Source organism: Asparagus officinalis, chromosome 7, assembly GCF_001876935.1.
Source record: "Asparagus officinalis chromosome 7, Aspof.V1, whole genome shotgun sequence".
Lineage (NCBI taxonomy): Eukaryota > Viridiplantae > Streptophyta > Magnoliopsida > Asparagales > Asparagaceae > Asparagus > Asparagus officinalis.
In genome coordinates, this window is record NC_033800.1 from 48,842,375 (window position 1) to 48,856,758 (window position 14,384).

Genomic DNA, 14,384 nt, shown 5'->3' on the forward strand with positions numbered 1-14,384 from the left:
TCAGACTTGAGACAAGCAAAGAAAAGGTGCATTATCCTTGGCAATAATCTTAGTTAGGGTAACGACATTAACAAAATCCCAAAAATTTGGCATTTGGGTTGATCAACAAATCCACAACGTAATCATATATTCTAGTTCTGCTCCAACGAATATTAGACATGAAAAAAAAGAAAAGGCATATTTCTTCCTTTACCTTAACACATCCTTAGTCATAATTATCCTCTGCCCTTCCCATTGTCACCACAAATATCTCTATCGTTAACTAATTAGCTCCCCCACTCCATTTAAAAATATATATATATAATCAATTAAAAAAAAAACACCCACCTCATCTCTCTCCATCACAATTCTGCCTCTCATGAAAAACAATTATTGTATAGAACTCTCCATAGAAAAGCATATAAGGACATACGGTATTTCGACACACGCCCTTCAGTGTAAATATTAAACATGATGGCCACATCCAATTGCTTTAGACTCTTAGCGAGACACTTATCATATTCTACTTTTCTAATTAAAGTAGATGTTAGTCATCTCATATCTTCTATTTTCTATATAGTAAAAGAGTATCCGGTGGGAACAGTCCATGACATTAAATATGCATCATTTTCTATATAGTAAAAGAGTATCCGGTGGCAACAGTCCATGACATTAAATATACATCCAAAGTATGCGAACCCTTGGATCTGTGCACAAATCTCAAAATTCTATGATTCAAGGGCTGACATTCATTTGATGAACATTTAATGCCATGAGTATCCAGGTGCACTTGATATTTTCCTATATAATAGGATTTTCCCCCATCCCCATCCTGACCGCACATCTCCACACCCTCCCAATCTCAAAGAACACGTCGTCGGTCGGAAGTTCGAACCTACAATAAGGACACGTATTCCTCTTTCGGAGCCACGGCAGGATGCAGCCCCAGTGGAATCCGTGGTCGCAGGGAAGCACGCAGACGTCTCGTCCAGTTTCAATCTCCTCTTTGCAGATAACGCACTCCCATCCCTTTCGTTGGCACTCCACTGATGGCAACGCCACCACTGCGGTCACCGATGCAGCCACCTCGGCCCCCGCCTTTTCTTCGCTGGGTCGGCGGTTGCCGGATACTACTTCCAGCAGTCGCCGGCATTTTGATGCTGTGTCAACGTACCTGAAGTTGAGCGACAGTGTACTGTCGGTTATATAAAGACTAATCATGAATTGAGTGGGAAATTGCGATTGTCCCAAGCGAAAAATGAAGGACTAAATCCCAAGAAGTTTTCGGTGTCTTGCGGTAAACCCTCAATACCTTCTCAAATTACACTATACCCCTAGCTACTAACTATCGGAATTGCTAGAAGTCCTAATAAATTTTCACATTCTCCAGATAACCCCACGACGGCGTCAGTTCGTACTTTGCACTGGCAACACGTTGTGGTCTTAAATGCAGACCGACAATGTCATGGGGGTTAACTGCAAAATGGAAAATTTTATTGAGGGACGTTTTCTACAATTTGAATACTGGGGGTTTAATGTGTTTTTAGAAGTTATTGGGGTTCACTGCAAAATTAATGCTCAACATTCTCAGGGTCTAGTGTACCTCACCCGAAAATAAAAATTAAGAAACTGCAAAGATACATAAATGATAAAACCAGTAACCTCGCTCATTCGTTCACTTAACTGTAATGGACTGTGATCAAAAGTAGTGATCCAAGCTTTCGTCTGACCATACATATATACGATCCAAGTTACATTTTGTTAACACGCTATTTTAATTCGTTGAAAGAATTGATTTAAGAACACAACTTGCATTTTTCAATAAAAATTACTTTTTGCACTTTTTTTGGAAGTATTCTCGTTGATCTCTAATATTCTGCTTTTTTGTTAGACACGCATTTTCCTTTCAGAAATTAGAACACGGACAGCCTGAAACTACGAGTTCTAGCTTAGTATATGGCAATTTTTTCCCCGCATAAATATGTATTATAAACAAAACCGCTTCACACCAAAACCAACGTAAAACTGACCGTCCAATAACCGCCCACCCATTCGCGCCAAGCTCGGCAGCGCTGAGCGTACGCTCCATCAAATGCTCCGCAATCCTCAAGCGCCAATCAAACCCCGCGCCCCCGCGCAAACCCCGCTCCTTCCTATCGTAAACCTCGCACATCGCCATCAGAAGCAACGCGGCATCAAGATCTCTGAGCCTCAGATCAAAGCAGGCCCAGTTTAGCGAGGCGAAGAAGGCCGGCGACGAAGAGAAGAGGCTTGGAGAGGGATCGGAGGAGGAGGCGCGAGCCGAGGGGTAAGGGTCTTTCGGGGAGGGGAGAGGGAGTGGACCGGTGAGGAGAGGTTTGGGAGAAGTGGAGAGGAGGGGAGTAGGAGGAGGAGGCGAGGCGGGTCGGTCTGGAGGCGGAGGTCGGCGGCGAGGGTGAGGTGAGCGAGTGGAGAAAGTGTGTTGGGTCTAGTTGAGGGAGGCCTGCATTAATTGTTTCTGATGATGATGATGATGATGGTGGACGACAAAAAGAGGAAGAGCTCATCTGACTGTGTGGGCAAGCGTTGCTAGCTTAGGGGATGTGTCTTTAATTGTACATTTTGTGGAGTTTTGGGGGGTTCTTATAAGATTCTTGGGAAAACATCGTTTGTACGTAGTAATATTCCGGATTTGGATCATCTCCACTACAAAAAAGTAGTTGAGATACCACTACTTTTAATCTCAAGCATTGATTATTTAGTAGGCGGTTATGATACAATCTAAATCTAACACTTACCATACCTCCGTGTATTGCACTCATTCCTAATTTGCACTAAAAGAAAAAATCATAACCATCAACTAGATAATCAATCACTAAAAGAAAAAATCATAACCATCAACTAGATAATCAATGGTTGTGATTATGTAGTGGTCCCTCTACCATTTTTTTTTTTGTAGTGGAGAGGATCCGAATCCGTAGTATTCGATGGTATTAATTAACAAAAAGGATACTTGGGTTATCTGTGACGCTTGATTTTCATGGGAAAATCTATAATACTAGCTAGGTTCAGAATTTAATTAACTCCAACGAAATTCCATCGGGTGGAAGTAGATGAGAGTCATTTTGTAATTTCGTCTCTATGAAACACATGGTCTATCTTGTAAATTTGTATTTTCAGCTGCTTAGTAATTTTTTTTTTTTTCATATTTAGAAGAGAGGGAAGCGAATGGACATGAGATTAGGGTTAGATAGACTTGAGTGTTTACTGGCTATTTTTTCGAAACGCGACTTAAGGAGATAGGCAATTACATTGAAGGTAGATTCTCAATTCCTCTCCCCCCCCCCCCCCCCCCCCCCCCCCCCCACCCCAATCAAAGGTACGGTAATGTTTTCCGATGTGTTCATAACACATGTTGATACCAAATTACAATATAGCAAGTAGCTTTGTTGAGAGGTTAATTATTCACATTTCATTCATGAAATGGGTTAAATTGGTATTTATTTCACCCAAAACGTTATATTCATAAGAGAACAACTATATTTTGTAACAATTAAGGTGATGGCATATATAATTCACTGCGAGTGATCCGGATAGTTGGAACTTGGGAGGTTCCATTAATATAACTCTCATGGTCTTGACATGGTCTTGAGTTCAATTTCGGGCTGGGCTATTAAAAAAAAGGGGTTTTTGTTTTTAGGCCCAATTGTTTACTCCACTTTATTTTTAAACACACCTACTATTACTTGTATCTTTAAACCCAATTCTTTTTTGGTATTTGTCTTTAAACCCAATCTCTAAAATACAATACTTTTAGTACTTGTATTTATACAAAATCAAGGTAAAAACCCCAAAATACCCCTTTCCCCATATAAACCACTATATATCTTCATCTTCCCCTTTTCAACTCAGCCCTAAATTAAAAGACGAAAGCTCCTTGCCGCCGTCGCCCTCTCAGAGCACCCTCCTTTCGTCAGTCCACAGCGTCATCCCAAGAGGACCTGACCCCCAACAATGAATCTTAACGCTCTCCTCCCCCAAAGTCTCATCATGAACTCTCTCATCTATCCAAACCCTAACCATAGCCCTAATTTCACCAAAACCTCTCCTTTAAAACAGTCCAACCTCTCAAGCTCAACCGATTGGATCTCTCTCAGCCCTCATACTCCCCGAATCGGCCTCTCGCTCAACCGGCGGGGCTCGACCTCGAGGTCCGCTCTCTACTCAGAGAGGATTGATTTGACTGCAATTAGATTCGGATCCTCCGAATCCGGCGGTGTTGACGTCGTATCGGAGCTCCGATATCCCGAGACCGAAGCAGATAGTGTTGGAGGCCTAGGCTAGGGTTTGCACGGGACCGGAGCAGACGAAGCCGATGACCGAGGAGCAGGCGATGGCGGTCCTTGAGACGATTCTAAAGGTATATTTTCTATAAGTGTAATGTTCATTGAACCGCTTATATTCAGTCTATTGTTCTTTTGATCCGCTTATATTTTGCTTTCAGGAAATCAACGTGATCCTCAAGACCAATTCCCCGGATGCTAGATGCCAATTGTGATATCCAATATTTTTTTGTGTACAAATATATTTTGGAAATTGATTTGTAAAGTATTTGTATAAATATATGTTGATTATGTAGTCCATAGTGTTTTGTGTCTTTTGTGGTAGATTATAGCCACTGTGGTTAAATTACTGGGTTATGTAAAGTTTTGCATGCTTCTAAGTCATTGATATTGATGGTTAACTTTATTTTAGACAATAACCATTGTTTGCGTGTTGTATGTGCTGGAATGGTTGAAGAAACTTCTTGATTTTTTTGTGTCTCTTGGATATGCAATGTTTTCTTAGATATGCAGTGTTTTGTGTCTCCTGGATATGCAATGTTGTATATTGTTTGCATGTTGTATTGTTTGGAAATGGATTAAGTATAGTACGTTATGTATATAGTTTGTCAATCTCCTGGAGTAGCGTCGAACGAGTCGGCAAGCAGCAGAGTCGAAGAACCCAATTTTCAGCTCATGAGTCGACCTATAAATCATCATGAGTCAACTCATGAGGTTGAGTCGACCCATGACTGTCATGAGTCGACTCATGATATCAACTCCTGTTGTCAAAAGTCTCTGCTGAGTCGACTCATCACCTTATGAGTCGACCCATGAGTCATGAGTCGACTCACGACTGAACATGAGTCGACTCATCGAGGGTTTTCTGGGTTTTTTCTGTGTCGGGTTTGTTTGGGTTTCGGGTTGGGTTTTAACTGTTCATATAAATTGTAAGTATAGCACGTTAAATTATAAGTATAACACGTTATATCGTAAGTATAGCACGTTAACATGTAAGTATAGCACGTTGACCTGTAAGTATAGCATGTTAACCTGTAAGTATAGCACGTTAAATTGTAAGTATAGCGCGTTATATCGTAAGTATAGCACGTTAACATGTAAGTATAGCACGTTGATCTGTAAGTGGGTTTCGGGTTAGGTTTTAACTGTTCATATAAATTGTAAGTATAGCACGTTAAATTATAAGTATAACACGTTATATCGTAAGTATAGCACGTTAACATATAAGTATAGCACGTTGACCTGTAAGTATAGCATGTTAACCTGTAAGTATAGCACGTTAAATTGTAAGTATAGCGCGTTATATCGTAAGTATAGCACGTTAACATGTAAGTATAACACGTTACATTGTAAGTATAGCACGTTAAATTATAAGTATAACACGTTATATCGTAAGTATAGCACGTTAAATTTTAAGTATAGCACGTTAAATTGTAAGTATAGCACGTTAACATGTAAGTATAGCACGTTGACCTGTAAGTATAGCATGTTAACCTGTAAGTATAGCACGTTAAATTGTAAGTATAGCACGTTATATCGTAAGTATAGCACGTTAAATTGTAAGTATAGCACGTTAAATTATAAGTATAACACGTTATATCGTAAGTATAGCACGTTAACATGTAAGTATAGCACGTTGACCTGTAAGTATAGCATGTTAACCTGTAAGAATAGCACGTTAAATTGTAAGTATAGCACGTTAAATTATAAGTATAACACGTTATATCATAAGTATAGCACGTTGACCTGTAAGTATAGCATGTTGACTTGTAAGTATAGCACGTTAAATTATAAGTATAGCATGTTAAATTGTAAGTATAACACGTTATATCGTAAGTATAACACGTTATATCGTAAGTATAGCACGTTAACATGTAAGTATAACACGTTAAATTGTAAGTATAGCACGTTAAATTATAAGTATAACACGTTATATCATAAGTATAGCACGTTGACCTGTAAGTATAGCATGTTATCCTGTCATGTTATCCTGTAAGTATAGCACGTTATCCTGTAAGTATAGCATGTTATCCTGTAAGTATAGCACGTTATCCTGTAAGTATAGCATGTTATCCTGTAAGTATAGCACGTTATCCTGTAAGTATAGCATGTTATCCTGTAAGTATAGCACGTTATCCTGTAAGTATAGCAGGCGTTATATAAAAGTATACACGATTTATATCAAAAAGTATAAACACGTTATATGTAAGTATAGCAGCGTTATATTAAGGTTAACTGTGCTATACTTAGAGGTTAACGTACTATACTTAGCAGGTTACAATGGCTTAATACCTTTCGGTTAACGTGCTATACTTACAGATTAACGTGCTATACTTACATGTTAACGTGCTATACTTACGATATAACGTGTTATACTTACGATATAACGTGTTATACTTACAATATAACGTGCTATACTTTCAGATTAACGTGCTATACTTACAGATTAACGTGCTATACTTAGTGGTTAATGTGCTATACTTACAGATTAACGTGCTATACTTACAGGTTAACGTGCTATACTTTCAGGTTAGCGTGCTATACTTACAATATAACGTGCTATACTTACAATATAACGTGCCATACTTACAATATGTAATTTTATGTTCTTTTCTTCCTTTTGTTGTGTTATGGTTATGTGTACCACGCTAATCTCTGTAAGAGAATATTGTGTTCTGTTTGAGGGAAAACTTTATGTAGCTGGTGCGCTGAACCATAGAACTTTACGTGCAATAAACCATCAATTTCAATGACTTAGAAGCGTACAAAACTTTACATAACCAGTAATTTAACCACAGTGGATGATTGCACAAAATGACATTACAGAACCAATACCAACAACTGTCCCGTAGGTTTCATACAAATGACTTTACAAATCACTTTCCAAACATATATATGTACACAAAAAATGCTTGATATCACAATTGGCATCTAGCATCCGGGGAATTGGTCTTGAGGATCACGTTGATTTCCTGAAAGCAAAATATAAGCGGATCAAAAGAACAATAGGTTGAGTTTAAAAGCGGTTCAATGAACATTATACTTATAGAAAATATACCTTCAGATAAAAGCAGATAAATGCGGTTCAATGAACAAATGACTTTACATAACCAAATAGAGAGTTAGTGCCTATCCACTCACCATCATAACAACCTCATTTATGCCACACTCAGTCTTTGTACGTTGAACAATTCTGGCAAATAACTTTCGATTGGACTAGAATATAACAATATAGGGAAGATGCTTTGAAAACTATGACTTATTTTCAAATCTAACACCAACTTCTCATCCTAGAATGGAAATACTGATGGATAAGATAACTAACAGCAAGAGCGTAACAAAAACGATATACAATAGCACTAAAAAAATTGACTACCATTAAAATGTCCCTCCTATCATAAGACTGAGTAATCTTTATTACTATTGATCACAAGACCAGTAATTCGTAACATCACAGCAAGTTTTGCACAACCAAATATTAGCTCAGATATGAAAGAGGGTTTCTTCGTGTTTCTACATTTAGGAAGTTGCAATAATGTAACTTTGAATATATAGAATGGCTTCAAATGTAACAATTTTATTTCAACGGGAACAATTTAACAAATGATTTAAGCTCCAAGAAGAATATAATATCTAGATGCAAGCAATCTCAAATGATGCTGACATACTTCCTTGTAAGGTATTAGAATACTAGCATCAAGATTCCTCAAATCCTAGAATCGATACTAAAAGTTTGGTTGAACTCCAAATGCTGCAATTATGTAGGGTTTATCCCCCACCAAACCCTCAAAGATTCAAACTATACTACACAAAAACCTAAATTTTCTACCTGAGCAATGCATCCGCCAAGTCCCATCCCCTCGAAGACCTGATGAAACGCCAGCGCCACCACCAGCGGCCTTACCGGCCTTCTCGATCCTCTCGTAGTTCTTGGGGCCCGAGCGGCGTCCTCGAGGCGGGAGGAGGCGACGACGTCGACGAGGAGGGCAGGAGGGCGCCGACGATGCCGCCGAGGCCGGAGAAGGGGAAGTTGCGCCACGGATGGCGGGGAGCCACGTGGCAATCGGAGAGGGCCTGGAAGGAGTCGGGGAGGACGTGGACGAGGGAGGTGGAGAGGATGACGCCGGCGGCGAAGGACTTGATTAGGGTTAGGGTTTTGGGGGAGGAGGGGGAGTTCTTGAAGAGGCGGGAGAGGGTGACGGGGGCCGAGATCGCCGGCGGCAGCTAGAGTGGGGCGTCGGCGGCTGGAGATGGGCTGAGGTGAAATGGGGAAGATGAGAGAGAGAGACACTGGGATTTATGGGGCCAATCAAAGGGGTATTTTAGGGTTTTGACATTCATTCTATATAAATACAAGTAGTAAAAGTATTGTATTTTAGAATTGGGTTTAAAGACAAATACCAAAAATGAATTGGGCTTAAGAATACAACTAATAATGAGTGGGTTTAAAAATAAAGCTAGGTAAACAAATGGGCTTAAAGACAAAAACCCCTAAAAAAATACAAGGATGTACATGCCTACTTCTATATACGGAGGTGGGGGGGAATCAGCCAAGTGCTTATTATTAGAAGAAGAAAAATTAAAGGTTGGAGAATGGAAGTGATACGAAGTCTTGTCCACATGCATGCGTCTCATTGGATCATGTAATAGTATTTGGGCTCGTCTTTTTTAGTCCTTTGCGCTTTCCATGCACCTAATTTCACCATGCCCATGGATTAGGGGTATACACGTGCCTTTGTCCCTACAAATTGTTTTAGCAGTAACATAAGTTCTGCGCACCCCCATGTGAGAATTTCACATGTACGTCTGGTCTAATCCATGAAGAGTTCGCTTGTTACACGGGTCACTAACAATATGTATTAGCCCACCATACTTTATGGTTGAAATTAGAGGCGAAATTAATAACATTGCACAAGAATTGATATAAAGTTTTAAAGAACATAACAGTGTTATTGTACACTCATTATGCGTCAAATTATCAAACTATCAAGCTCAACCCTTATCGTAACTCTATAAATTTAGTTCGTGTGGAAGAGACTTTCTGAATGACATTTAGTTGTAAAGTAGTCTTAAGTTTCTACGTACGAAATGTATGCAACCTGTGAAAGTCTAGGTTTCTACTCTAGAAAAGAATGCAACCTGTAGAAGCATGTTAATTTAAAAAGTTATAAACCTTAACTTTTGTTACACCTTTAGATTTTGGTGTACTGGAAGAGACTCTAAATTAATTAAGTTATTTGATAAGCTACAATATATATTAAGGAAATATATTGAACAAGAAGAATAACATTCTAATAAGTACTTCCGTAACATGAAGAATAACATTCTAATAAGTACTTCCGTCTATTATAACCCTCAACTGACAATCATTTATAGCAAAAGGCAAGATCTATTCATACCGCGCGCCTAAATACAAAAACTATCTAACGAGTGATTGCCAATGTCGTTGTTTTATAACTAAAAATAAATAAAAATCATTTTGGTTCAACTTAGAGATCCACTACACTCACCGTGAGTTACCAGAACCATGCAAACAGTAGAACTTCAATAATGAAGTAACTAATCCCTGTTGATCTATGCAGAGAGAATTGGCTATATATCTATCCACCCTTACACTCAACTTTCATTTTTGTTATTTCTTTGTTGTATGTCTTGTTTCCTTTTCTAGATTCTCTCCTTTCCCTTTTCCATCTGTGATCTTCACTATCATGTATAGTCCTTTTACGTCAACATTAGACCTCTTTTTATTTCTTTCTTGGTAACAACATAGGATCCTCTTTACGCTTAAAAGGGTGAAAACACATCATTGGCTTCTTTAAGTTTCTTAGAAAAATTTTCATAGATCTGTTCTTTAATGACCACATTTTATATCTTTAATGCTCACAGTTAAATATATTTAAGGAGGATGACATGATACACGACTACGAAACAAAACAATGCAGAGAGTAACAACTCAAGTACCAGACTACATCCTAAAGAGTGAATCTTAGGATCTTCATGAGTGAATTTTCTTTTGAATATTTTTCCTGTGATAAACCAATAATTGTCATAATTTAGGTCCTATTGAGGTCATGCTTGATGGCAACAAGGATAATTTCAGCAGACAGTGGAAAGTATTCATGCCTTTAGATTGAAGCAAATGTCTTTTGTCATCCCAACAGCTATCAGCAGCCCCTCATGTCCCCAAAAGAATGATATTTATATTGAAGGGCACAAGGGCTTCACGAGGGCTTCACATTCCCTTCACTGTAGTAATTTTGTATGTGAACATTCCTCCACTAGCAATTAAAGAAATTTCCATCTGATAAGATGGCCGACTCCTTACGTTGGCAACCGTGCGTAAAAAAGAATGCAGGAACTTTATTCGAGGATATCAAACTTTTAGGTTGGCATTAGATCCCAAAGATTTCCTAGATTATGTAGAAATCTGACAATGAGCCATCATACACAATATTATGAGTAAAGAGTGATGGCTTTCTTCAACCAAAGCACAGTATACCATTCAATCAACTTCTGGCTGTAAACATACATTTGAGTTTGCACAAAGAGCAAAATAGAGGATTCTTAACGCGTATGAACCCGTAAGTGCTTATGTTTGTTACAACTTTATTATGTGAACTGCTGCAATTCTCAAAAATCCTATCGCTTTGTCGGATTTGCATCTCAAGCTAAATCTGGAAAAGACGGCTTAAACAACTCATTGTTAAATCACAAGATAATTTTACCCACGGAAAATTTGGAACAAAAACAAATGCTATATTGATTGATAGGATATGAATGCTCAGGATCTGGAGGGTGCTCCCAAGAAATGGCCAAATAACTCATCGTTATGCATTTCATCTTCGACTTTCACATAGGAACCGCCACACGACCATTAGCACCAGAATTTTGCCAGTGTGTGTTAAACATAGGAACCGCCACACGACAATAGCTTAATGTTTCTCTACTTAGCACCTGAGCTCCTCTACGTTCACATTAGCACTTATCCCCATGTTTAACAAGGAAGCGACCATTGCAGAAATGTCCTTCTTCAGGGCTTCAGCTAGTTCCTGCTTAAAACACGATAAAGAAGGATATAACTTGTAAGAGAGTCGAAGCAGGGGAAACAATTCAAAATCTATCAACAGAAACTGGTGAAACATTTTAATGAAAATGCGACATGAGCAAAACTGAGGACACAAAAACAAGTTGAGCTACATTACATGGCAAGCAAAACAATAAGAATTGGCGAGGGAAAAAATAACTCAAATAATGTAGTTATAATCATAAATCTGACAGAGATTGAGAAACCTTTCCTATAAGGAACTTTTTTCGCTCCACTTTGGATAATTTCAACATGTTATAATGTTCTTGACGTGCAAAAAAGAATATAACTTTTATGTGTAGAACAGACATGTAACAGGATTTTGAAAATTCCATCTTACGAATGTTAAAATAGATAAATTAAGACCCCTAGTTGCCTCTATATCTCATAATTAGATTTCAAAATTATAATTGAACTTTTTTCCTAGAAAACAAGTAGCTAGTTGGCAAAACTCCTGCGCATTTAACTGAAATATCTAGAAAGAAGATTAGAAAAAAGAATCACAGTATAAATGCATAACATATACGAGGTGATCTATTGCCAAATAGAAAAGCAATTAGTCCAATTTCAATTTCAAGACAATACTGGTTAAGTAATAACATCAAACAAAACTTACCTCCCTGTCTTCTTTCTTTCGTTTTTTCATAACCTGCTTGGTCCATTCAACTACCAACTTCTGAAGTTCATCAGCAATAAGTGCCTTCTGCTTATCAGGGAGGTCCTGTGAATACATTCTGTAAATTTAAATGCAAATATCCAAAAAAAAAAATTATAGCCAGTAAAAGTGCAAGCAAAGCGCTGATACTTGAACATACAGAGAATCTGAAAGAACTTTTCATCTATACGGTTCCTGATCCTATAAAAAGTACTAAATGAATTGTCCTTGATTCATATGTGCGGAGAGCTGGATTTAGGGCCAACTTCGTTTGGAGCATCTCTTGCTCAGATGTAGATACACCTCTAACGCTTAGGAGGAGATCATAAAGGCTTTACCGAAAAACGGATGTTTAGCTTAGAAAAGGAACTTTCGTACTGGAGACTAGAGGAGATGAGCTTTAGGAAAGAAGAGGAGAGACGGCATCACTAGCAGAGCAGTATCCCAGAAGCTATGTACTGAGCATAATGCAAGTTGTCCCACTGCCTCTAAAAGAAAGAGAGGATCAAATTAAGGATATTAACAACGCAATGTACTTTGGGCAGGGCTTTCTCCTTAGGATATTAAAACCAGAATTTAGCATTGACCTGCAGAATTTAGCATATAGGTGCTGACTATAAGAACAGAAACCAGATTATTTATACAACACACTGAGATGTGAGACATAGATGTGCTACTTGTGTTCTTACATTGGACAGTGTTTTTTTTTAATATTGGATCTTACTCTTCTAGAATAACTTCATGTATTAGAGTCGTTCAGGGTGGGGATTACCCCCTTTTGGGACCCTGGGATTGCTCTTATTCATATTATGCGATTAGGGTTGAAATATCTTAATTCTATTTCTGTCTTCATTTGTTTAAGTGAATACAGATTCAGATATGAATAAATACATCCACATTTAGCATCACCTCTGCTAATAACTGGAGCAAACATAAATAGTATAGTATTTATTCTACTTGTAATTGACCAATATTTATATCGTATATATAGTATCATTTCCCTTATTAGTTGAACTTATTGAAAATAAATAAATATTTAAACAATAATTACTGGGGATTAAGAGATGGATCATTTTGAAGTAGGCTAACAACATACAAGATGTATTTATGACTAAATTCAGTACAACTTGCTAAGGCTCTGATCCTGGAATAATGTACACATCACATCCTACCTGATGCATAAGATTTATGGCGGCAGCAGCACTCTCAGGGTTGCGTTCAATTAGATATCCCTGTGGAAAACAATAATGTAAGTAATTAAATTACCAAAAGGCTCAAATAGAAAAGACTAATGTGATAAATTAAATATACATTCAATATTTGTCCATAGGGATTTAGGGGGAGAAAAGCCTCCAGTCAAGGTACTTGGCTCAATAAAAAATATTGGTGGCAGTGACAATGTGTAAAACCCCGTAATTTTGAAAATATTATGATAAATAGTATTAAATGAATTTTATTATGGTTAATATTATTCTAGGATGAATGAGTATGTTAGTAATCAATTTGAGATCGATTAAGTGCATATATGAATATATAAGCGTAAACATGCATGTATGCAAGAACATGTTGACTGAAATCCAATCTCTGGTCGGTCGACTAATGCCTAGAGACCAGTCGACTGACGGATGCACAGAGATTGGGTTCAGGTCGGGTCAGATTTGGGCATGTTTGATCACACACCTATATATATGATATATACCCGATTTTTCTCATCTTTTCTTCTGTAATTCCCACGTTAATCAGCAACCACCCTTCCCCTCAAAACCCTAATTCATCAGTTGAGTTACTTGAGTATTTGGAGAGCCTTGAGAAGCAAAAGGACCTAAAGAAGGGGGAGATCGGTGGCTTTTGACAAAGGAGGATCGTGTCTCTCGCGTGTTTGGGAGTTCAACACGAATCTTTGAGGCGAGTTTCATTTGCTCCAATCACATCCCGTTTTCCTTGGTTCTTCTTGGTTTTTATTGGATTTCTAAAACCTATTTTATGTGTAAAGTTTGCCCCTTTATTTTGTATGATATAAAGATTTGATCTTTCAGACATAAAAAGTTATGAAAACGGATCCTTGAGTTGAATTTTTTATTTTAAGTAAGTAAACACGAGATTTTTACTAAATTGATTGGTTTTCATGATGAACTTACAAATATTACATGTTAGGGTTCGTAGATCCTCTCCAATATTCATAATTGTGTTTTCATGCAAGAAAATAAACCCTAATTACCTTAAACAAGATTTAACACATGAGTTTTATTCAAAAGTTTTCGATTTTGATGTATTGTAGATAAAAACTTGACACTTTGACCTGACCCCAGCATCGCTCGACTGATCAAGAGAATCAGTCGACCGA

General features: G+C 37.9%; 1 protein-coding gene and 1 long non-coding RNA gene across 2 annotated transcripts; both read right to left on the reverse strand.

Moving 5' to 3' along the window:
- On the reverse strand, window positions 435-2,270 carry LOC109850980 (E3 ubiquitin-protein ligase SGR9, amyloplastic-like). The gene is made up of 2 exons (XM_020421071.1): window positions 2,010-2,270; window positions 435-1,153 (listed from the first exon to the last, which is right to left on the reverse strand). The coding sequence occupies exons 1-2, from the start codon at window positions 2,156-2,158 to the stop codon at window positions 781-783; spliced, it is 522 nt and encodes a 173-aa protein (XP_020276660.1). The 5' UTR covers window positions 2,159-2,270; the 3' UTR covers window positions 435-780.
- Window positions 10,758-13,317, reverse strand: LOC109850446. Its single transcript, XR_002249439.1, has 3 exons — window positions 13,213-13,317; window positions 12,002-12,106; window positions 10,758-11,350 (listed from the first exon to the last, which is right to left on the reverse strand). It is a non-coding gene; the product is annotated as an uncharacterized LOC109850446 (long non-coding RNA).

Excerpts from the sequence above, each read along its gene's own strand:
- LOC109850980 (XM_020421071.1), bottom strand. The coding sequence starts at position 2,158 with ATGGCGATGTGCGAGGTTTACGATAGGAAGGAGCGGGGTTTGCGCGGG. Across the intron at positions 1,154-2,009 it reads GGGTGGGCGGTTATTGGACG|GTACGTTGACACAGCATCAA; the intron begins GTCAGTTTTACG and ends GCTCAACTTCAG.